Below are 26,804 nucleotides of genomic sequence, written 5' to 3' on the forward strand. Positions count from 1 at the left end.
AGCTCTTCATGTTCTAAGATTTATGATGCAACCATCATAATATGTAAAATTTTATTAATTTTATACGAGGTACCTATATAAATAATATGAATTTCGATCAAGAGTAAACTACCTTCATAGTTCATAACATTTAAATTAGAATGATATAATTGCACATTAAAACATAATTATTAATTCTAAACTACTTTTCATAATAGCTATTTTCCATATATGAATTAAAATACGTAAATAAACAAAGTTTTCGTTATGATAAGGCTCGCATTTTCAGCTTGTTTACTGTTGTTTTCTCTCTTATATCCATTTGTTTACTCAAACAAAGAACTCAAAAAACTCAAAAAGTATTGATTTATTTTCATAATTTGATATAACAAAGTTTGCTTAGAATTTGCCCATCTGTCGATTTATGGAGTTATTTTAATAAAATAATTTTCACCCACGAGAAGGGGTGGCATCCCTCCAGGATAAAAGCGCAAGTTGGCACCATTTCACTTTTGTTTATTTAGGTATCATCTAACTCACTCCTCACCTCAATTTTCATAAAAATCGATAAAGGTTCAACAAAATCGGAGGTGAAAACCTTCTGTGACTGCACTATCTGCTAACAGTGAAAATATCGATTTAACTTTTTAATTTTTTTAGCGCATTTTATCACATGTTCCGTTACTGAAATTATGTTTCTATGGAAACCCATATTGTGATTAATATTTCAGTTTTTATGACACGTATAAACACCAAATAACATTAAAAAGCGTTTTATATTTATACAGAATATACAGATATTTAAATTGCCAAACTTTGATTATATTTATGGCGAGAGCTCCTAGAGATGGCATTGGAATATTAACGAAGTTAAACGATTGCACTACTTGTGAAAGCATACAAAATATAGCTCCTTCCCCATCTCCTTGTGAGCTATCGCGCTCTGAAAACTTCAACACATCATCGCAAAATATAGAAATCAAAGACGCAAGTGACAAAAATGACTCGTCTATCGTTAGTGACAGTGATAGTGAAGAAATAAGTTACGATGATGATTTCGAGCCCTTAGAAGCAGACGATGATGATAAAGGGCATGGAGATTCTCGAAGTGTCCGAAGTATCAGTTCGCAAAGTCAAAGTTCGTTCTGCGCGTCTACTACATTAAAACTTCCAAATAGAACATTCCCTGATTCAGAAATACGAGAGATTGAGCGCCAAAATGACATTTTGATGAAGAAAATTCTTTCAAATAACAGAAGACCCAATCAATATAAACCAAGATCTACTGACTTCAGATTGCCTTCCAGTGCAGCTGTTAACCGCAAACGGCAAGAAGCGAAAATTGCTAGAGAAAATCAAATTTTATTAAGGAAAATCCAAACTGTTAAGTCTTCTTTTCAGAAATAAAATGCTGTTAGTATTACTCATAATGTTTTATTTTTATGCACTATATTTGGAAAGGTAAGTTGAGTACTAGTTTTATGAGATATTTGTGTTAAGGTCAACATCCATGGCTCTTGAAGGTATCCGATTTTGAAAAAGACGCGGGGATGATCTTGAAGTTAAAGTCAGGTTTACAATAGGCTAATATCCAGTGATAATCATTCTTGATCTAGGTGATATTTAAATTTTAAATACACATATAAATATATAAATATTTAAGCTAATAGTAAAATATGTAATAATTAATCTAAAGACCACTGCCATGCAAATCAAAATCATTTTTATTCAAAATTCATTGTTTGAACTATAATTGTGCACTCAGTTGCATACTTTCGGGCAAAACCGCTGCATTGCCAAACATAAAAATATCTTATTTCCGTTTAATTTGTCCTTTTTTTCTAAACAAAAAGCAAGTGTTTTTTTACAGTTGAAAGTGTTAAATGTGGTAATTTTTATCATTGTTAAATTAATAAAAGGAAAACTATTGATTCTTAATTTTAGAATCGGCAGGCCGCGTCCCACCATCAAATAATTTGATCAAACTGGTTTGAGCAAACGGAAAGTGACAGTTAGTGACGTCACATCCTGAGTGTTCATTGTGGATAATAATGAAAAATTTTAATTTTAAATAAAGTACAAACAAGTTAGACAACTCAATACAAAAAATTTGATCAAACTAGACTGATAGTGAGAGCACAGATTTTTAGAATTTCAAAAAAACTGCAATTGTGACGTCACTTTGACGTACTTCCGGAGTTTGCTCAAACTGTTTGATCAAATTATTTGATGGTGAGACGCTTAGACAAGGAAAGAGAGAGGACGAGTAATCCTATGACCAAAAGTGAAGCCAAACCGTCACCAGAGATTTTGATCATCGACGTATCTTTGGGGTATTGAAATGAAAACATGAAATGCATTTAAAATGAAAAATTGGTGTACGGTAAATGTTTTATTAAGTTGCTCATATTACGTACATATGTTTCAATACATACATATGTTTTTATTACGAATTTTAGATGAGGATTTACTTTATTTTTTATGAAATTTTAACCTTCAACGAACACCCACCACTGGCAACCCATTGTTATATTTGACGTGACTGCCATGTTTTTGGTGACAAACAAACCAAAAACTGGCTTCACTTTTGGAACATGTGTATTAAATGAGTGTTAAGACCGCGTCCCACCATCAAATAATTTGATCAAACTGGTTTGAGCAAACTGAAAGTGACAGTTAGTGACGTCACATCCTGAGTGTTCATTGTGGATAATAATGAAAAATTTTAATTTTAAATAAAGTACAAACAAGTTAGACAACTCAATACAAAAAATTTGATCAAACTAGACTGATAGTGAGAGCACAGATTTTTAGAATTTCAAAAAAACTGCAATTGTGACGTCACTTTGACGTACTTCCTCAAGTACGTCAAGTTTGCTCAAACTGTTTGATCAAATTATTTGATGGTGAGACGCGGCCTTTACCCGTCCTCTCTCTTTCCTTGTCTAAGGTGAGACGCGGCCTTTAGGAACGTAAAATGATATAGTGTATTTTCTGTTGCATACTTTAAGGAAAATGATTTCGGTTTTAGAACAGTTTTTTACTTTTAACACTTTTAATAAATATGACAAAAGATCGTCTTATTTTTGTGCCTATATAAATATTTTATGTAATAATTCAAAGACTGAAGACCAAAAATGAGTTGTTCTTGGAAATCTTGAGAAGACCCGTTCACACCGCTACAACAACATCGTATTCCAAAACTGTCAACCTCAACCTTGACAGTTTCAGTCAGAGCAAGTGGTAAAATGTCAGGATAAAAATTATAAAAAATATTATGATAATAAGTTTTGGCTCTAATTTATTTGTATATTTTATAAAAAGTTTCGTTCTGCGATAATCTTGCTTAAGCATGCACTCAAGGGGCCTTATTTTTTGGATAGTTTTTAACGTGTACCTCAAATATGTATCATCAAATGAATACAGTGTTCCCCAACCTGCAGATACTGCTAGGACTAGCGAAAATTATAGAAGTAGTTATTATTCGGGAAGTGCGGCTTCAGTTTTCGAAGGTAAGTTAAATAATTTCCATAAAAACCCAGGATAAAAGGCTTTTATTTTAGGAAAGTTCGATACCTGCAATGAAGAAGATTTTGCTTGCTTAGCGATGGCTCAAAAGGATAAACTAGGACTTGAGGCTATAAAACAGTTGCACAAGCAATTGGACGACGATAAAGATGGGACCATAGATCTATCAGAATCTGATGATGTAAGTAATAAAAAGTTCATAATTACAATTATATTTACTTATAAAGCGGACAATAAATATTAATAGTGATAATTAATGCTATGTATGGGTTCAGGTGTTAATTTTACCTCCCATGAGGAATTTTACTTCTAAGAAACAGTATCGTTAATAATAAAAATACAGCTATTGTACATGACATATCTTATAACAGGCAATGTAAACAGATGAAACCTAGGAAATGTAAAAAAGGATATAATCATTTTCGTATAAATCTTTCATCTACTTATATCTAACACTAACTACATGATGTGTATCTATATATCGTCGGTATACTGCAAAAACTGACCAAGTCAAATTTTGTCAGTTTTGAGTTAACTTGACTAAGTCACTAAGAAACGATGTTAGTTTTACCAGAAAAATCGACCAAGTCGTTTAAACGTAATACAACAGTCAAACAAAACTCGTCTATAATGACTATGTGCATAAGACAATTTTTTGTTACATACAAAACTGACTAAGTCAACTTAGTCAATTTTGGCTGTCAGCAGATTGCACTTGTCCGTTTATTGCGTATCGTTAGTTTATGATTCAGAACTGTTTAGACTTTAAAAAGAGTACGATATTTTATACTTTAACAGTAAGATTTATAAAGTATATTGCAAATACCACCCTCTGATGTGCCACAACTATACTATTCTTTTAAATTGTGTGTTTACAACTTTACAATCTATGAAGCGGCACCTTCAAATAATGCGCAATGTTATACTTGGACAGAGATTAATGGTCAACGTGGAAGCTCTGAAATTGGAATAGCATTGATCAAGTGGATAAAAACTCTGCAATCACATGATCAAAAGGCATCACAGAGATCAGTTTATATTCTGACTTATCAAAAATTTTTATATTCGTTCATTGCCGCATTAATTTGTATGTTGTTGTAACACACACATTAAGATTTTGTAGCATAATTTTATGGAGAAAGGACATTCGTACATGGAGGTAAACTCAATGCACAGTGCCATATAGTGTGTTAATAGAAATGTTGCCATTTTTACAATAAACGATCTGTTGAATATTTTCAAGCTAGCCCGTTCTACAAGACGCAACAAAAAGAGCGGTGATTACAGAGTTGAAGAATTATTACGGTTTTCAGACTTTTTCGATCTTAAGCACAGATGTTCTTAAAAAACAGACTAAGATTAAAATTTAAACAAAATATCGTGATTAAAATTAAAAGTTATGCATTACTCTTAGAGTATGTGGCAAGGTCAGACCAGCTGTTATTCCTAAGAACATTCCAATGTTATACAAAAGAGTTTTGTCTATACCAGAGCAAAATAAAAACAGCCTCCTTGCGTAGAAACAAAATTATTCCGCAAGAGTTCCATGAGTGGTATAAATCGATTCCAGTAGTCAAAAAAAGTTTTCATACCTTAACCAGCTTCTTCTGAAAGCAACGACACAGAAACTGATTAGATTTTAATTTTTTTTTATGTACAGACCGTAGTTAATAAATATAATTTCCTAATACGGTGTCGCTTATATTGACCAAGTCAAATTTCTAATTATTTTCGACAACAAAAAGTGACCAAGTACAATTTTTTTTTAATTGTTCAAAGTCCACAATGTTTAAATATCGTGGTTAAAAACTAAAGTTTCTAATACACAGGATATCAAAATTGCAGTCATAAATAGCTAATATCCGATTTTATAAACAACTTTCAAGTTAAACTTTAATTTCTCGAAAACAGTAATTTTTGACTTGGTCAGTTTTTGCAGTATACCGACGATATTTTATACACATCTCTTATTCAAGTAGTGTCTGAATGGGATTCTAGTTTTTTCATTTCATTCAATGGGTGTATAGGTAAGTACAGTGGAACCTCGATTATCCGTCTCTCCAGTAACCGTCACCTCTGTTAACCGTCAGGGTACATACATAAGTTGTATTGACTACATAAGCAAAAATTTTAATGTAAAAAAATAAAAAAAGTTTGTTTGATTTGTGATGAGGACACAAATGGATATCCATTGCTGATAGATAAAGAAATCGTTGAAATGTCAACAGAGGCGGACCAAACAGATTCAGAAGCTGACACAGACTTGGAATTTAACTGTAGCTATGTTGATGAACCTATTGTAACTGACAAAGATTTGCGTAAATAATCTAGAGAAGCTGCATCGCATATGCCATGCAATAATTCATCTAGTGGTATTCTCAACAAGAAGAAGCCAATAAAGTAGATTGCATGATTTTATGCTGATTAAGATATTCAGCCGTCGCAAAATGTGAAGCAACAGTAAAACAAACACATATTTCAGAATATTTTAAATTGATTCTACTGTACGAACACAAATCCCTCTTATTTATTTATTTTTATTTATTTATTTATTTAACCTCCTTTAATACACAAAATAATTGTTATTACATTAAAAGAGTGCTTACTACTGCTAAAAACTCATTCCTATATTAAGTACTAAACCTAAACAGAATAGAACAAGTAAAAACAAGTAAAAAAACACTACAAATACATCTAGACAAATAATTACATCTAAATACAAATAAATACATCTAAATAAAATTTTACGACAACAACTTTTATGGACTAGAAATTTGTTTCAGAAGCAACTTTTATTTGTTTCACAGAAGAATTTAAAAAGTCTATATCACAGTCGTGTATATCACAGAACAGTCGTTTGTTATTAATTCTTAAATGTGTTTTTGGAACATGAAATTTAATATTATTTATAAAAAAACAATCTTTATATTTAATGTGATTTACAACATAGTATATAAAAAGGGCTGAATGAAAATGTCTTCTATTATCCAGTCGCTGAACTTTAAAACAAGTTAGCATAGCATTATAGGAAATCATGTAGGGATAGATACCAAACTTTCTGACATAAAGAAACCTCAAGAATCGTTTTTGAACCTTTTCAATCAGATCAACATTGAATTCGGCTTGTGGTGCCCATATAATAGAGGCATACTCCAAGTGAGGTCTTACCAGTGCATTGTATATGGATATTAGAGTTTCAGTTCTTTTAAAAAAGTTGAATTACGAATTATGAAGCCAAGATTTCTGTATGCCTTTCCAATGATGATCCGATAATGTTCACTAAATCTCAAATTTTGCTGAAACATTACTCCAAGATCTTTGCAAGTGTTCTTTCTTCCAAGTACAGTGTTAGAAATTTTGTATTGGTTCTCCACGTATTGTGTTGTTCGAGTGATAGTAAAAACATGACATTTAGAAGTGTTTAGAAACATTTTGTTGTCATCAAACCATTGACTTACTGAGTTCAGATCACATTGCAGCATCTCAGAGTCCTGTAGAGTTGAAATTTCTCGAAAAATCTTAAAATCATCTGCAAATAGCAGGCTTGCCGAAAACTTCACACAGTGAGGCAAATCATTGATAAATATAGCGAACAGAAGAGGACCCAAGTTGCTACCTTGTGGTACCCCTGATGTTGACATAAATGGCTTAGATAAACTGTTCCCTACTTTGACTTGATTTAACCTATCAGAAAGGTATGACCTCAGAAACATACATGCTTCTGAATCAAAATCAAATTTGCTTAGTTTTTCAATAAGTATAGAGTGATCAATCTTATCAAAAGCTTTGGTGCAGTCGGTAAAAGTTACTTCCAGCTGAGTTTTATTATTTATGGCCTCTGCTGCAAAACTTGTAAAAACACACAAATTTGACACAGTGGACTTCCCTGGTAAGAAACCATGTTGTTCTGGACAGAACCTATCTCCAAAGTAATTTAAAATATTGTTATAAAGCACGTTCTCGAATATCTTAGCAATTGAATTGATGACAGATATAGGCCAATAGTTCTCAATGTTACCAGCATTACCTGATTTAAATATAGGTGTTATAACTGCATGCTTTAAGCTATCTGGAAATTTACTTTGCTTTAGGGACAAATTAAAAATTAGTGTAAGAGGGACAGAAAGGGCCTCTGCTCAACCTTTAAAAATGTATGCTGGTATATTGTCCTTACCTGTGGCTTTTTTTGGTTTTAGTCTTTTGATGCTTTGGAGAACATTCGTAACTGTTACTTTTGAAAAGTGAAAAGCCCCCTGATTCAGTGTACTATTTAGACTATTTGATCTTTGTAATACAGAGCCAAAATATTCTGCAAAAACATTGGCAATATCATGACAGCCACTTATGTCCACACCCCTATACTGCCGTGCTAAGCCCAAAGGCGGTAACTGATTTTTTATTGAAAATGAGATTGTTGTATTTCTACGTAGATTATAGGTATTTAGAATATTTTTACCAAGTCCTTAGAGTTGTAGAACTATTATAATGGGTATCTAGAATATATTTACAAAGTCTTTGGAGTTGTAGAAGCATTATAATATAATCAAACCTACCTAGAAATACAAAAATATCATTTTCGATAAAAAATCAGTTACCGCCTTTCGGCTTAGCACGGCAGTATAAGAGACCTCTGTTGGAATTTTATTATTTACACCACGGGATTTTATAAAGGACCAAAAACTACTAGGGTCAGTTTGTACATTATTCTCAATATTTATATTGTGACACCTATATGCTTCCCTACTAAGCTGTTTCACTTCTCGTCTCAGTGATTTATATTCATCCAAAACCAAAGCATTTGCAGATTTATTTACCTGCCTATGAAGACGATTCTTACGTTTAATCTTCGATATAAGTTCCGAAGTAAAGAAGATTGGATACCTGTTTGTTGTTCTTAATACATTCCTTGACTGTTTTTTGGGTATTGACTGATCAATACATGCATACAGCTTTTCATAAAACAACTGCATACATACATCCACATTAAAGCACCCCTCCAGCTCTGTCCAATCCATATCTTGAATGAGGCCATACAAAAGGTGAAAATCACCCTTTGCATAGTCATAGAAAAATGAATTTTTGATACAATTCTCGGTTGAATCTAAAAAATTAAATGTGACTATAAATTCAAGACAAGGATGATATATGTCCTCATTAACAAGTGGTACATTGCATTTTATTAAATTATTGACATTCATGTTTGAAAATACTAAATCTAACTTTCTTTGCATATGATTATACACTGAGTTATGTTGGGTAAGGTTATGTATATCAATAAAATTAGTTAACAAATCACATTTTGCACAGCCCCTGTTATCATATAAAGGCAAATTAAAATCACCTAACAACAAAAAATTTACATTAGTACCCAAAATATCATCAAAAATAGATAAAAACTTTACATAATCATCATCACATGTATTAGGAGGCAAATATGTAAGACATAAATAGAAAAATACATTTTTAATTTTGACTTTTAGTAGTAAGCACTCAATATGACAACTTACATTAATTTGAACTGGTTCGACCCTAAATTTCTTCTTTACTGCCAGCACGACACCACCACCCCTGGTTTGGTCATTACTCCTGTCTTTCCTAAATACAGTATATCGTTGATCTACCAGTTCAGTATCCTTTATCCCTTCTGTCAGCCAACTTTCAGTTATTGCAATAAAATCATAATTTTCTACTGCAACTGCAGCAAAAAAATCGTGGCACTTCGTTCTCAATCCTCTGGCATTTTGATAATAAAACTTTAGGTTTCTGTTGGAGCTATTACTTGATCCACTTCCTGAGGGTCCGTGCGAATTTGTGTACTTATATTGTCAAACAAACCATACAAATGAAATTTAAGAGTTGTACTATGAATTTTTAATTTTTTTTAATGTTCTGTTAACCATCTTTTCGATTATTCGTCATACCCTTGGTCCGGTGCCCTGACGGATAATAGAGGTTCTACTGTACATATCTCACTAAAAGTCATCATTATTCTTCTTTTGGCATCATAACCCTGTATGGACCTTTGCCACTCTGGCTATGTCCTTCCATTAAGACCTTTTTTGTGCCCTTTTCCTTGATTGTTACATTCATAGATTTCAGATGATCTTCCATTCTTAGCCTCCTTTTTTTCGTCCTCGTATCTGCTTCTATTTTAATATTTTCTTTGTTGTTTTTTGTTGTATCTTGCCGCTGTACATGTCCTAGTCATGACAGTTTTTGACTTTTCATAAATCTTACAATATCGTACTCTTCATTTAATTTAATGGCTAAAAAGGACAGACTAGTACTTGAAGCTATAAAACAGTTGCACAAGCAATTGGACGACGATAAAGATGGGACCATAGATCTATCAGAATCTGATGATGTAAGTACATACATAAAAACTTCAATATTATAATATAAATGTAAGGTAATGCAATTTTTTAGAAACAAACATCCGATTTCATTTGAATACCATATTGGACCGAATATTTTGGAGGTAATCACAACATTTAAGGATCTTGGGGTAATTTTTGACCCTACAGTAAGCTTCAGGGACCACTTTTCTTACGTTTCTAATAGATCCGTGAAACTTTTAGGTTTCATGAAACGTAGTCTCTCTGAATTTGATATTTATTATCTCAAAAATATCTACTGCTCCCTTATTAGATCGGTATTAGCAATATTTGGTCTCCGCATTATAACTGCTACAAAGATCTATTAGAAAGAGTACAGAGAAAGTTCTTAAGATTTATTGCTTTTAAATTGAGAATACCTGTAAACGAAATTGAATACATTGTTTTACAATCTTTACGTAAATTGCCTACTCTTGAAGAAAGGCGAATATTGCTAGATGTAGCATTTATATATAAATTAATACGAGGAGGCATTGATGCTAGTGCTCTTTTGGAAAAGGTTTACTTCCTTACTCCCTGTAGAGACACCAGATCCCAAGACTTATTTTATTTAGAATTTCATAATCGAACTTATACTGTAAATAAACCCTTACAGAGAATGTGTAGAAATGCAAACAAATTTAATAATTATGATTTTTTTCATTTATCACTAAGTACTATTAAGAATGAGATCGAAAATACCTTTTTATGTAATCACAGTGTGCTTTAATAGTTTAGTTAAATTTAAGTTGATTTGTAAAAATGGCAAGTCTGTAAATAAACATTACATTACATTACATAATTATTTTCACTTATAAAGCTGCCAATAAATATTAATAGTGATAATTAGTGCTATACTGGGTTCAGGTGTTAACTTTACCTCCCATGAGAGTATATTAAAAACACAGTATCATTAATAATAAAAAATACATACAGCTTTTATCTGTTAAATCATCATATAACAGGCATTGCAAACTGACGAAGTGTAAAAAAGATATTAATAGTTTTCTTATAAAACGTTTATATTTTGACTTACCTGTTCTTTGTTTCATTGGCCAAACTTCACTGCCATATGTGATTACACTTTTATGATCTGTTTGTTCGCTTTAGATATTGTTTTGTCCTACAGAATGCCATTTATCATAGATAAGTCTTTTCTACCCTGTATCTTTCTGTTTTTTATAGTAGTATAGAGTGTTCCATCTTATGTTATCTTTATGCCCAGGTACTTGTATTCATTACAGTATTTAATTTCTACTGCATCGTCTAATGTAATGGACTGCTTTGTCCGTCCAGTACACATGGCTTGTGTTTTCTTAATGCTAACTTCGAGACCCCATTTGTTATATTCTTCCATTACCTTTGGCATCATATAACTGAAGTCATCATGATCCTGAGCAATCAGAATTTGATCATCAGCAAAACATAAATTTGTTAGATTAGGTGTAATAAAACATATTTTTTTAATATTAATATTTATCATTTTTATATTGCCATAATGAAAATAAAAAATTAGTCTTTATTCTCACATGGTGAGGCATTACGACATTTAGAATTGCACATTACATTAGATCTTTTAAATTTACATAATTTTGAAGAGAACTTTTTATTGCAATAGAATTTCAAAAAAAAGTTAGGAACTTCTAGGTTTGAGTAAAAACATTTTAGTCAAAAGCCAAAAATAGAATTTATTTTGGGGTTTACCCAAAGGTTTTGGTTAAACCTAGTATAAACTAGTCATACCAAGAAAATACTGTATATTGAACTTTGACTATAACATATACATCTCCCTAAAAGTCATCATTATCTTAAAAAACTACTACTATTGAATACAATATAAATAATCTTGGTGTTTTTTTGTATTTATCCATTAACCATTTTTTTATCACTATCAAATATTGTCAGTAAAAGCTGATAAGCCAATCTTAGATTACAATACTGCATACTCATTGAATTAACTAAATTTAGTTGCGATTTATATACATTGACTGACCCAGCTCAGCTTCGCTGTGGCTTGTGGCTTGGTTATTATACAATTATTGATATTACATTCAAATCATTTAATACTGTTAAATAAATATCATGAAATCCATTCCTAAGATCTTTCAAGAGATTAGCATCAAACAATAAAATTTGTGATATTGGCATCAAAAAATTTTGATTTTTATAAAATTTGTTATTGGTTACTTTAATATGAATTAAATTCCATAAAGGAGGTATCAAAAGGTTGATTTTTACTCCAAATAAAAAAATATACCTATATACCTATATTATTCTAAATTATACCTATTAACATTAACAGAATTAACCAATCTTTCCGATTATTTAAGGGAAGTGGATGGGAAGTTTTGAAATTGTTACTCTGTATATATTTTTCATTATAAATTGTTTAGATTTATATTTGGTGTATGATTAAATGAACATCTTTTCACCACATGCCAAGAAAAGTATAATAAAATAATATGATTACAACTTTGTAGCATATTTAGTGTTAAAAAAAACTAAAAATTGTAAATATCCAATATTGAGTTCGTGAATGAAAATAAAAAGATTCATGTATTTGATAATTTGACCTTGACTGATAGTAGAACAGACTTGGCTATCAGGCAATATTTCTAAAGTTATGTTGATATGCTTTTGAGTCTATTTCCAGGTTTTCTTATTGATTATTTCTCCAATGAGTACCTATAGTTTGAACAATTTGTTGCATCCCAGTTTTTGAACAATTGTATTTTTATTCGACTTTGAGGGTTTACACACAGGGTGTCCAGAAAATCTCTTGACAAACTCAGATAATTTTAAGACAATTTAACCCAATTCAACTAGTCCGCAAATGCTTCCTAATGGAGCTAGAGCTCTTTGACGATGGCATCTTGTAATTAGTTTTTTTTAAATACCTCCAGAACGCTTCTATTTAGAAAAACAAAAACTGCATAAAAACCTACATATCTTCCAGAGATAAATTGATTACTTCAATTGAGAATTTCTATGGTCTGTTTTTAAACAAAGAGTAGTCATTCAAATTTACTGTGTCGTAATGCTTGTTTGTAATTGGTCCAACCTCAGACAAGTGTACTCCACTGTTATGAAATTTTGACACTAATGACATTTATGTTTTTACACTACTGACATTTCATGAGGTTAATTAAATTATATCGGCGATTTTTTGTGTTTTCTGCATTATTCCTTTAATTTTTAGATTTTTAGTCTACTATTATAAAAACAGTTGTTGTTAGAACTCTTTAGCGACGAAGGCCGATATGATCAACCAAAAAGAAGATATATTTGGTGATTTTTCTAGTGACTTTCTTGGGTGTGAATCTGTCTTTTAGTTTACTCCTGCTGATTTAAAAACAAACCATAGTATCAGTCATAAGGGCCTGTTTTAAGTAGGGCAACGGCTATTTTATCGCATACCTTTTTTGTCTTTAACTTTTAAGCATTTTTGACGGTGAAATATTAAATTGTAAGGAATTTTACTACTAAAAGGTACTCTTGCTTTAAGTCGGTAGGATACATCGTTTTTTGAGAAAAACCGATTTGAGAATTTTTCGTTTAAAAAATTTTTGAAAAGGATTAAAAAAAACGTTCAATTCTATTGGAATAATCTCCTTCCATCTCTTTCTAGTTATTCCAAATAGTCTCTAACTGTTTTCTATTTTTTTTTTCATATATTAGTGGTTTGTTTGAATATTATACTAGGGATCTAATATTTGTTTACAGTGTATTAATTATATTCTATTTGTAAGTGTATACTATTGTCTATTTGTAATTCTATCGTCGCGTCCCTTGTATTTTGAAAGTGTTTCTGTTTGTTATTGAAATATGTGTTATTAATTCTATAAATACACTAAATAAACAATTTAGGAGACAGAATACAGTTCCATTGCATAGTAGCAAAAAATAGCTGGTTTTTGAATCATAAAAAGATAAACTGTGTATATTTATGCAGCTAGATTATAAAAGATACAGAATTTTACACATTAAAAGCTTTTATTTGAATTGTCGTTGCTCATAAAGAACAAACAGTTTAATATTGTTTGAACTAACACTTATTTTTACATTGTTGTTTTTGAAAATTTATGTTAAAACGAACAAAACAGGTGCGGCGTATCACATAGTTTATAATTAATTTAAGAATTAAGTTTGAAATGGATCCATCAGTATTAAAATAATAAAGATATTGCAGCAGTTAATCAATGAAAAATGTTCATGTTTAGACCAGTACAGTCGTCAGAGATTTGATCTCTAAAAACGAGACGAACTAGCTGAATTTTGCTGATAATGTAATAGTCTAAGAGCTAGTGAACCCTCCGACTAACGGTCTTCCTGTAAGGCTAGAAATTTGTATAGTGATAAAGTGATAATTCATAGCACACCAAGGCTAAAAACCATGACCTGGCAGGCATCAGTCCTGCACGTGTATCTACCAGGTGAATCTAAAAGTGCATAGTTTAGGGGTAAAATAAACTTTGTCCTGCAAGGTTTAAATTTAAGCATGTGTTTGAGTAAGTCATTTAGAAGAAATGTGTACAATGACACAGGCAATTCTGAATAGCATTAGACCTTGCCAGGCGAGGGGAAAGATTGGGGTTTTTTCCTAAAATTATTTTTTTTGCATCGAATAAAGTTTTTAGGTTTTTTGTATCGTTCCAAACAGAAAAGGTCTTTAGTGACTTTTCTCTTAGGTTCATAGTTTTTGACATATAAGCTATTAAAAAGTTTAAAAATTGCGAAATTGGCCATTTTTAACCCTGAATCGGACATTTAACTGAAAATTTCAATGTTGACAAGGTAGGCAGATATTCTTTAAACACCGTTTGATGAAATCCCGAAGAGTTTTTTGCAATAAAACATCGAAAACCCCTTTGTTTTTTAATTGCTAATCAAGCGGGCGCGACACTGTGGTATAAGTGAGGAATTTTGAGTTTGCGTAAATTCATTATCTCGAGAATGGGCAAATTTAGTGACGTCATCCATCTGGGCGTGATGACGTAATCGATGATTTTTTTGAATGGGAGTAGGGGTCGTGTGATAGCTCATTTGAAAGGTTATTTAATTCTCTATTCAGTAATATAAAAGTTAGCATCATTATTTATACAGGGTGTGCAAAAAAATTTTCTTTTTTTTTGTGTAAATTAATTTAATAAAAAAATGTTTTTTTTGTACACACTGTATAAATAATTATGTTAATGTTTATATTACTGAATAGAGAATGAAATAATCTTTCAAATGAGCTGCCACACAATCCCTACTCTCATTTAAAAAATCATCGATTACGTCATCACGCCCAGATGGATGACGTCACTAGTATTACATATACACCAAAAAGTCCTAATTTAAAAATAAAAATCGACCTGTCTGAGGATTTCTCTTCAAATTCGCCCATTCTCGGGAGAATGGATTTATGCAAACTCAAACGTCCTCACTTATACTACAGTGTCGCGCCCGCTTGATTAGCAATTAAAAAACAAAGGGATTTTCGATATTGTATTGCAAAAAAATCTTTGGGATTTCATCAATCGATGTTTAAAGAATATCTACCTACCTTGGCAACATTGAAATTTTCAGTTGAATGTCCGATTCAGGGTTAAAAATGGCCGATTTCGCAATTTTTAAATCGCTTTTATGTCAAAAACTATTAACCTAAGAGAAAAGTCACTAAAGACCTTTTCTGTTTGGAATGATTCAAAAAACCTAGAAAACAAAATAATTTTATGAAAAAACCCTAATCTTTCCCCCCGCCTGGCAAGGTCTTATGCTGTTCAGAATTGCCTGTCATTGTACACATTTCTTCTAAATGACTTACTCAAACACATACTTAAATTTAAACTTTACAGGAGAAAGTTTATTTTTCCCCTAAACTATGCATTTTTCGATTCACCTGGTAGATACACGTGCAGGGCTGATGCCTGCCAGGTCATGGTTTTTGGCCTTGGTGTGCTATGAATTATCACTATACAAATTTCTAGCCTTACAGGAAGACCGTTAGTCGGAGGGTTCACTAGCTTTTAGACTATAAATTTTGGGACCCCAAAAAAGTTTGTCACATTTACCCCTTGGCTTCCACCTAAACCTACCCCTAGTAGGTGGGGGAACATCGATTTACAAAGATTCTGTACTCTGTAGAAAAAAATGTTTCAAACAAGAAATGTAGCTGAGATAGTTTTGAACAAAAATGTTTATTAGCACCTTTTGTGTAGAATAAACCGTTCTCTCAGAAACAACGCTTGAAGCAGGAAGCAGTCGGCGATTTTGAATGTCATTTACGCACGCGAAATTAATTTTTTAAATAAAACATATCACCTCGACGGTAAAAATTCTTGCATTTTGCTACAAAGCAGGTTCCATAAAAGTTGGTAAATAAATAAACGTTGCACAATTTTTCCATTTTGTACTATTCTCATCAGATTAATACAATTTATCACTTCCATTGACCGGTCACCGTGAAATTTTCATTGTTAGACCTAATCTTCAAAATTTAAATTCAAAGTTTAAATTTTTGAAAAATTTAAACGCAAAATGAAAGATTACATTATTACCGAGGGCCGAAAGTCCCTTAGAATAAACAAAAACTGAAATATAAGACGGCTCTTGTTTCGTTTTACAACGAAATAATTATTTATTTCCCATTTTTGTTTTCAGTAAACAAAGCTAGCTAACAATGCCCTTTCATTAACTTTCTAATAAATTTTCCAGAGTTTGGAAAATCGATACGAGTTACAATCATCATTTTCTTTACCTTATCCCTATGCGGGGTCGGCTTCCCTAATTGCATTTCTCCACACAATTCTATCTTGGGTCATATCAATATTAATCCCCTTTAACAACATGTCCTGCCTAATCGTCTCCCCCCACGTCTTCTTTGGTCTTCCTCTCCTACTCCTTCCAGGAATCTGCACATCAGCAATTCTTCGTATTGGGTGATTAGCGTCTCGACGTTGAACATGACCAAACCATCTTAACCTATGCTCTCTCATTTTGGCATCAATTGGTACCACACCTAGACTTCTGACTAAAATACTCGTTTCTAATTTTATCCTTTTTTGTCACTCTACTCATCCATCTAAGCATTCTCATTTCCGCCACATGCATTCGTTGTTCTTCTTTCTTTTCCACTGCTCAACATTCAGTTCCGTAAATCATAGCCGGTCTTATGGCTGTTTTATAGAATTTTCCCTTCAACTTCATTGGAATTTTCCTGTCACATAGCACACCACTCGCTTCCTTCCACTTGATCCATCCAGTCCTAATTCTATTGCATGCGTCTCCATCTATTTCTCCATTACTCTAATACCGATCCTAGGTGCTTAAAACTATTGCTTTTTACAATCAGTTCACCATCCCAACATACCATTTTATCTGTAGTAACTCCATATTTAAATGAACATTGCAAAGACTCTGTATTTGTCCTACTAAGTTTTAAACCTTTTTCCTCCAGAGCTTGTCTCCACTCTTCCAGTTTTTGTTCTAAGTATCTTTCACTACTTCCTACTAACACGACATCATCAGCACGGCTTCAACTCCGTGGCTATGTTAGTCGTAGCCCTGAAAGACAGGGTCTTCTGACATTTTTGTCACAAATTGTCGCATTGCTCCTATAGTAGTGATCCTTTCCCAAGTTAATTTGCTATTTTTGTTTAACTTGGCTACACGTACTGATAACGATGAACTAGTCAGAACTATGTATTTAAGGTTGCCTTCCACCTTTTTTGTCTATTTTTCTTTGTATTTACATTGTGATATTTTTTGCTAATGATTTTTCCTTCTCTATGTTTCCATGTATATATTATATATATTTAAGTAATACCTACTCCACGTTTTTATTGAGCATTAACGGAAAAGGGTAATTAATGCCCAATATATAAAGATAACCTTATCGCTAGCAAATGAATAAAACTCTCTTGCCATTGTATATGTATCAGTATTTGCAAATTTTGGGTTTATTCACGTTGTGCTCGTGTGCAATGAAAAAATCGTTTTAATCGTCTGGTTATTTCTTATTTCATTATCCCTCACGATGTGGCCAAAAGTGATTGTCGGATTATCAGTGAAAATGTACTTTAGGAAAGTACGCAGGCAAAAAAAATGTGCGAATTTCGATTGAACGGTGCATTAGGGTTATCTGAATGGAAAATTGACTTGCTATGTCGATATATGTACTTGTGATAAAATTGTTTGCGATGTTAATTGTCGGTAGCAACTGTGATGTGTCCTTAATGGAAGAGAGAAGGAGTTTAATGCAAAAGGTAATGTTTTAACGAATCAAATGGTGTACCTACGTGGTTATGATTAGCAACAAATGAACAAACTAGGTACCATCAGGTACAAACATCTGTTTCATCTTATGCAACAATGTTTCAATAACAGTAAGGTCTGTATTGTTCGAAGGCCATTCTTCTTCTTCTTTATGTGCCGTCTTCTACCGAAGGTTGGCGACCATCAAACGATAGGTTTCTCTGTTTTGTGCCGCATGTATTATGTTCGCAGCTTCTGGTATTTGAAACCATTCTCTCAAGTTTCTCAGCCAGGATTTCTTCTTCCTGCCCAAACCTCTTCTACCTTCAATCTTGCCTTCGACGATAAGCTGTAGCAGACTGTACTTATCATTACGGAACACATGGCCCAGGTATGACGCTTTCCTCCTTTTAACAGTTGTTAACAATTCCAACTCTTTACCCATTCGTCTCAATACCTCTGTGTTGGTCACTCTGTCTGTCCAAGGAATTCTCAGTATGCGTCGATACAGCCACATTTCTAGAGCCGCTAACTTCTTTATAGTTGCTGCTGTTAACGTCCACCCTTCTACTCCGTAAAGTAGCGTAGAGAGTACATAGCATTTTGTGGCGCGCCATCGGAGGTTAACGCTTAGGTTGCGGTTGCTTAAGAGCTTTCTCATTTTTATGAATTTGGATCTTGCTATTTCAATTCGGATCCTAATCTCTACGTCTGGGTCCCACTTATCATTTACTGTATATCCCAGATATTTAAATCGGTGTACTCTTTCAATACGTTCGGCTTCAATATTCAGGTCGATATGTTGAATGTTCTTTTTACTGATCACCATAAATTTAGGCTTATACCGAAGGCCATTACAGAACTTTAATGTTTTTGCCTCCAAACCATTTTTAGTTACAAGTCAAAAGCTTTCAACTTAATAAAATATTTAAAAATATTTAAAATAGTATCAAATTGAAAACTTATTGGACAATTTTCCTGGTAACACCTCCACAGCTTTTACAATTTGCAAGGGAATTCTACAATTTGCAACTCACAACCCCGTCTGTTCAGCGTGGTGAATTCCAACGGAAAATAGACCTATGTTACTCTATTAGGAATGGACCTTGTTACTCTCTAAATAGGTCAATTTTCCGTTGGAATTTACCACGCTGAACAGACGGGGTTGTGAATTGCAAACTGTAGAATTACCTCGTGTCTTTTTTACTTCAGCATCCATCTGGCTTGCAAATTGTAGAAGCCGTGGAGGTGTTACCAGGAAAATGGTCCAATAAGTTTTCAATTTGATATTATTTTAAATATTTTTAAATATTTTGAAAGCTTTTGACTTGTATCTAGCAGGTGCCGCCAGGCACCTACTACCATCACGTTAGTTGCAATGCGGGACTAATAGACTGGGTGATTTAAGCTTGGTTCAGAGATAGCAACTTATGTATTCTCTGATGAGCCACTAAAAAAAGGCGAAATCGAGGATAAGAGTGCTGGTTGCGCTCTCTGAACTAAGTAAAAATTATAGTCCAGGGCGCATCTGTTTTGAGATAGACGTTGAGAGGTGACTCAATTTTTTTTTTTGCAGAAATTGCTTGAAAATAACTCAAATAATAATATTTGAGTTATCCTCCCACTCAAAATTGTCCGGAACATTGTTTAAATTATCAAAAGGTCAAAATATGAAGGAACAATTCGATTTTTTTATTGGTTTTTTGATTATAACTTTAAAACTATTCATTTCTGAGAAAAGTTGTACTGACATAAAAGTTACGTAATTAAATTTGCCTCAGTATAGAATTGGTTAAAAATTTAAAAAATAGTCACCCTTGTTGCAAAATAACAATAATTGCGAAAAAACCATACAAAAACAAGTACATATTCGCATTTTACGCTTTTCAACCCCAAACCATACATACTCATAGACGTTTCACGACCATGTTAATCTTTCGGATCGAATTAACGCCATCTCTTGATTGGAATGGGAATTAAATTGACTAATTTTAGTTACGTGGGAATTTCAAATTATAAATTTTGGGGGATTTTTGATGAAATTTCGCAGGAAATTAAAACAACAGAAAGACAATTCAATGTTTTATTCAATATTTTCCTGAAAACTTCAAATATTCCAATTTGTTTTCAAAATGCTAAACACTACTGCCATGTGTCACATGAAAGCACTGATGTGTAATATTGAGTTGAATGAAAATTTTTGAAAGAATCTTGTAGGATGATTGTTTAGATAAATATTACCTTATAATCTTTTACAAACTTCCAAAAATATATAGGCCCGAAATGTTGATGACACACTTGTCTATTAAAATAAATTGCTTCAGGATCTATTATATTGTTTTTTTAAATGTGGAGAAACACAACACGGGATGATCAATGTACACTAAAAATTCTATTCATTAAAACGGAGAGGAGGTTAATACAATTGATTATTGATTAAAATTGTGATTAAATCTAATTAAAAACGTAACACCACTATAATAAAATAATTAAGCCACAAACTGTAAAATTAAAAGTAAATAACAAATTAATTTAATTGTCAACTGTCAGTTGTTAAATTTGACAAGAGAATTGACTGACAGCGACATCTCTTGATTGGAATGGTAACTAATTTGCTGTCTTGACCTTGACAATTTACGTGAAACGTCTATGAGTATGTATGATTTGTGTTTTCAACCATTTATGCTAAATTTAGGACCTTCCTATTTTACCCAGAAAAACTTTATGATATAGTAAAACATCACTGTAAATTTCATTAAGATCGGTTTAATAGATTTTGCAAAATAAATTTTGCAATTCAGCTTTCGCAAAAAAATTCATTTTTTTTAAATGTTGCAGGACTGAAAATAAAGCAGATAGAAAGTTGAATTTTTTTTTGCTTATATAAGTGTACTGTACCTTTCATTTGCAATTTGCAAAATTAAAATCCAATCCAATTTCTTCCAATCTTTATCTAATATATTATTTTCTTACTCTATATTTTGTTGTATTTTAATATTTTAATTCCACAAAAATCAAACTAATTTTATTATTGTTTGTGAAATATTGTTTAAACAATTGCATATGTTTAAAAATAATAAACTTTTATTCTCTAAGTTAAAATATGTATATGACCAAAGAAAGTTTTTGCTAAAAAAAGTGTTATTTCAGAGGATAGAGTATGTGTTTTTATTTTGCAATAAACAAATTTATTTATATCGAAATGTAATAAAAATCAAAATGTATCAATCATTATCAAAGGTGATTGGAATGCCCAATCAGAGCAAATTATCCGCTGTCTTGCGCGTAGCACCAATAATTAATGTTTATTTAAAAAAATTCCTGAAGCCGTCGTAGTTTATCGATTTTAATTTTGCACATTGCAAATGAAAGGTACAGTACACTTCTATATGCAAAAAAAATTTCAACTTGCTATCTGCTTTATTTTCAGTCGTGTAACATTTTGAAAAACGAATTTTTTTTGCGAAAGCTGGATTGCAAAATTTATTTTGCAAAATCTATTGAACCGATCTTAATGAAATTTACAGTATTGTTTTACTGTATCATAAAGTTTTTCTAGGTGAAATATGAAGGTCCTAAGTGTAGCATAAATGGTTGAAAAACGTAAAATGCGAATACTGGTTTTTGTATGGTTTTTTCGCAATTATGGCTGTTTTGCAACAAGGGTGACTATTTTTTAAATTTTTAACCAATTCTATATTGTAGGAAATTTAATTACGCAACTTTTATTTCAGTACAGCTTTTCTCGGAAATGAATACTTGTAAAGTTATAATCAAAAAACGAAGAAAAAAATCGAATTTTTCCTTAATTTTTTTGACATTTTGATTATTTAAACAATGTTCCCGACCTTTTTGAGAGGGAGGATAACTCAAATATTATTATTTGAGTTATTTTCAAGCAATTTCTGCAAAAAAAATTTGAGTCACCTCTCAACGTCCAAATGTACTAATATTTTTACAGATGCGCCCTGGTCTATTAAGACAGTTTTGGCTTCGCATTGCAACTGAATAAAAATGGTATATATTTTTATTTTTCATTTTTTAGTTGTTTTAATCGTATGGCATGCAGCACCGTTCTGTTGGAATATAAAAAACAGGTCCGAGTAGAGATCATGAGAACTTGATATAAGATTATTTTTCCAAATGTCTTGATACTTTGCTGCGTTAATTGTCGTCTTCCACCACCTCATATCTTCCTAGACCCGCTGATGACGTGCATTCTTAAACCATAATTCCTTTGGAAAACTTTACAGTTCTTTTGAGGCAATCTTTATGGAATGCTTCATTTTTACTTCTGATAATCCGTTTTCGAAAGCCCCTACGCAAACATGAAATTTCGATTCGTCACCGAATATTACTCTGGACCAGTTATCAACGGTCTATGAAATCTTTTTGCCCAATTTAAGCGATTTGTATTTTGCTTCTCTGTTAGTAGATGTTTTTCTTTCGCCTAAAACTTATGAGTAATGAAAAAATTACGCATTCAATAAAAAATACGATTCAACCTTATAAAAACTGAGTATAAAAAATAAACAGACTAGTTTACTATCATGTACAAACAAAAATTTATTATTTGTTTAATTTTTATAATCTTTCATTTTCTCCAGCTTCTTTTGGACGTTTCTCTGCTACTTTTTCCAAGTTGTCAGCATTTCAGGAGTCTTTTGTATAATCCATTATGTTGACCAATCTTTATACGTAACGGCAAGATGCTACAGTGGTGATATTTTAAACAGAAAATCATATCTTTTGGTTTTTGGTGAACTATAGCGCCATGTTTTTTAACATTTTGTTTTTTTATTCATTCGCTTAGGTTGGATAATAAAAAAGTTAGGTACTTAACAACTCTCCATGTTCGTCAACACTACAGGGTGTTTTCTAAATAAGTGCGACAAACTTTAAGGGGGCAATTCTACATGAAAAAATAATGACCGTTTGCTTTATAAATATATGTCCGCAAATAGGGATTGCGTACATAAACATGAATTATTTAGTTTTATGTAAGTGATACCTTAAAAACATAGGCCTAACCTACTTCGCACAGAACTGCACATACAGTTGAGTCCGCGAGTCTTTACCCGTGCGTCATCATTTAAAGCATACGAAATAAGTCGGAAATCTATTTCACCCAACAACAACTGACATAAAGTGGCTACTGCTCCGATTATGGGTTTTATTATAAAATTTGACGTTATCAAATATATAGAATGTCAAATGTAAGTTTTGCTTCAAAATTTTTGTGCAGAATTACAGCTATATTTGAAGTAGCTTAATAAATTCTTTTATTATTATTGATTAATAAATAAATAAACAATTGATAAAAAAATTCAATAACATATTTTATTTTTGTTATTTTATTCACTTTGACGGAAATCTAAACACAATCATTTCTTTACTGTGTGAATGACGTTAGCTTTGTATGTTTTAAATATTAATTGCCAAAATATAATTATTTACCTTAAAATTTCAAAGCCCAATATAAAATTAGTTGTGAAAACAACTGTTTGTGTAATATAGAGAAACTTTAAAACGCAAAAATTCGACAAAACCCGCAAAAAATTCAACTGACTGACAGCCACAAAGGTAAACAAAGCAGAAACGTCAAATAAATTGTGCTAAAATATGAAAACATACCGAATCGTCTTTTTTTATACCTATCTCTTTTCAATGCACTGAGTCTAGATGGTTCATAAAAATAACATGTGTTTTTACTTAATAACAAACGGCAGCTGGTTTGTCATGAGTTTCATGCGTGGAAGAGAATGATGCTAGATAAAAAGTATGTGTTTTATCTCGCCAGGTATTAATGACGCACGGGTAAAGACTCGCGGACTCAACTGTATAGCAGCCGGTTGCGGAGAAAGCCCTTCCGGCCTCTGTGCTGGTGGTTTTAAGGTCATCAATCAAATAGTCACAGACCATTGACAAACTATCGCCTTTCACTCCTTCGGGCTCATAAACCGCCATATCCTTTTCCAAAATCTTTTCGTAATCTTTTTGAGAATCAGTTTTTTGACTATAAATGTTTTCTGTTTCTCGTTTCAATTCAATCTCAAGTTCTTGTTCCAAAGTAAAATTCATAGGCTCCGGATTAGTTGTTTAGTCCTTCGTCATACTTTTTTTGATTTTGTAAATACACTAATGTACCTGTAATCTCATAGATACGTCGTTTCGTGATTCTGTTGCGTAGTGCTTCCGATAGATCGGCATTAAGGCTAAAGTCCTGGCTATTTAGTTTGTCTAAGACAAATTTCATGGTTGTGTCGGCCGTTATCAAAGTGGAATCTATTCTGTAAAGAGCATCTACAGCCGGTTAAAAGTGGCGATTAACTCATTGATTATTGACCACTCGCCTGCAGAGAATTTTATCGCAGAGTCAATGTATATCAACGCTTTATCGATGCAAACCTTTAAGCTACAGAAACTTTCCAGCATACTGAGCTACTGCCAGGGCGATAGAATGGCAAGTTGCCAACTCACGGCTTTGAATAAAGAGACTAATGAAGACATTAAGTAACTTATCTCGAATTTTACACGTTTGCGGATCCGCGCTGCTGGATGCAGCATGATTTGCTGGATCCAGCTGGATTGCTGGATGCTGGATCCAGCAATTGCAATCTCTATCCGCAAATGCTTCGTTTCCGAGATAGGGGGTGATGTTTTTCTTACAAACTGACGATTTATTTATTGCTCTAAAACCGGTTAAGATATGCAAATGAAATTTGGTGGGTTGTAAGTGGTAGTATGCGCGCCAATGGTGAATATTAAATTCCTAATTCAGTGGTCGTTTGCCAAAAGCAGATATGTGTCCATTTTTGGTACTTTTCAGGAGAGCAAATTCAAATTTCCACGACGGCCATAAAATTACAGTTTTTTCTTATATGTCAACTCACATGAATAGATGTATAAACATTAAACTCAAAACCAAATATGATATTTCTAAAATTGTGATTTTATGGAGATCATGGGCATTTGAATTTGCTCTTCTAAAAAATATCGAAAGTGGACATATCAGCTTTTAGCAAACGGCCACTCAATTGTATATAAAAAATGCACCGGTTGCATATCTCAACCGGTTTTAGAGCAATAAATAAATCCTCAGTTTGTAAGAAAAATTTCAAATCCCCCTATCTCGGAAACGAAGCATTTGCGAACATACGATTATAAAGCAAACTGTCATGATTTTTTCATGAGAAACGGTAATGAGACCCATTAAAGTTTGCAGTGTTTATTTAAAAACACCCTGTATTGACGAAAAACAAGATTAGTTGTTAAAGTACCTAACTTTTTTATGGTCCAACATAAGCGAATGAATCAAAGATAGTATGGTATAGTTAGACCCAAACCCAGACATCCAAAGTGAAAGTTATCCTCCAACACCAAATTGTTCTATATGGTCCACATAATGTTCAGAAAAAAGTCACACCATTTTGAGCGTCGGGTTTGGGGGGGGGGGGAAAGAGGGGAGAAATCTGCAAATTCGTAGTTTTTTAGGTTTTTCGTCAATATTTCTAAAACTAAGCTGTTTAGCACGAACAACCCTCTATACAAAATTGTTCTTCATTAAATTTTAAACAAAAAAGGCTCTATGCATAACCCTTCTAAAATGAACGGTTCCAAAGTTACGGAGGTAGTAGAGTATAATTGGTCCAAAAAAAGGCCCAACTCAGACATCCAAAGTAAAAGTTTTCCTTCAACACCAAATTGCTCTATATGGTCCACATATTGTTCAGTAAAAAGTTACGCCATTTTGAGCGTCGGGTTTGGGGGGTAGAGGGGGGAGAAATCGGTAAATTCGTAGTTTTTTAAGATTTTCGTCAATATTTCTAAAACTATGCTTTAGCGTAAGGAATGTTCTATAGAAAAATGTTCTACATAAAATTTAAAACAAAAAAGGTTTATACATAATTGTTATAAAATCAACGGTTCCAGAGTTACGGAGGGTGAAATGTGGAGGTTTTCGATACTTTTTATATTTACCGATTTCTCCCCCCTCTCCTCCCCAAACCCGACGCTCAAAATGGTGTGACTTTTTTCTGAACATTATGTGGACCATATAGAACAATTTGGTGTTGGAGGATAACTTTCACTTTGGATGTCTGGGTTTTTGGTATAGTTATATCATAAATATTGCCCAAAAGATATAAAAAGTATCGAAAATCTCGACTTTTCACCCTCCGTAACTCTGGAACCGTTGATTTTATAACAATTATGTATAGAACATTTTTTGTTTTAAATTTCATGTAGAATATTTTTGTATATAACATTGTTTACGCTAAAGCATAGTTTTAGAAATATTGACGAAAAACGTAAAAAAACTACAAATTTACCGGCTTCTCTCCCATCTCCCTCCTAAACCGGACGCTCAAAATGGTGTAACTTTTTACTGAACAATATGTGGACCATATAGAACGTTTTGGTGTTGGAGGAAAACTTTTACTTTGAATGTTTGGGTTAGGCCTTTTTTTGGACCAGTTATACAATACTACCTCTGTAACTTTGGAACCATTCATTTTAGGAAGATTATGCATAGTAGGGTTACCATACGTCCGGATTTCGTCCGGACAGTCCGGATTTGAAAGACATGTCCGGATTGGTGTCCGGATATGAGAAATGTCCGGATTTTTTTCTTTACTAAAAAAAAATGGAAAACACTTGGTCCAACGGTGGGAAATTTCATTCTGC

At 32.5% G+C, this 26,804-nt stretch overlaps 2 protein-coding genes across 4 annotated transcripts in view; both read left to right on the forward strand.

Annotated features, from left to right (window-relative positions):
• Positions 1 to 655: 655 nt before the first annotated feature.
• On the forward strand, positions 656 to 1,402 carry LOC126887971 (cilia- and flagella-associated protein 97-like). Its single transcript, XM_050655932.1, has one exon. The coding sequence runs from the start codon at positions 808 to 810 to the stop codon at positions 1,384 to 1,386; it is 579 nt and encodes a 192-aa protein (XP_050511889.1). The 5' UTR covers positions 656 to 807; the 3' UTR covers positions 1,387 to 1,402.
• Positions 1,403 to 3,045: 1,643 nt separating this feature from the next.
• LOC126887968 (stromal interaction molecule homolog) overlaps positions 3,046 to 26,804 on the forward strand; it is a 149,322-nt gene continuing 125,563 nt past the window's right edge. Inside the window, exons 1-2 of one of the 3 annotated variants that reach the window (XM_050655927.1) lie at positions 3,046 to 3,491; positions 3,543 to 3,688. In XM_050655927.1, coding sequence (XP_050511884.1) covers positions 3,332 to 3,491; positions 3,543 to 3,688 — 306 coding nt within the window. In that variant the 5' untranslated portion in view covers positions 3,046 to 3,331. Of the gene's footprint in view, positions 3,492 to 3,542; positions 3,689 to 17,852; positions 18,131 to 26,804 lie in introns of those variants that run through there. The other 2 variants (XM_050655929.1, XM_050655928.1) reach the window with 2 other exon arrangements.

Source organism: Diabrotica virgifera, chromosome 7, assembly GCF_917563875.1.
Source record: "Diabrotica virgifera virgifera chromosome 7, PGI_DIABVI_V3a".
Taxonomy (NCBI): domain Eukaryota; kingdom Metazoa; phylum Arthropoda; class Insecta; order Coleoptera; family Chrysomelidae; genus Diabrotica; species Diabrotica virgifera.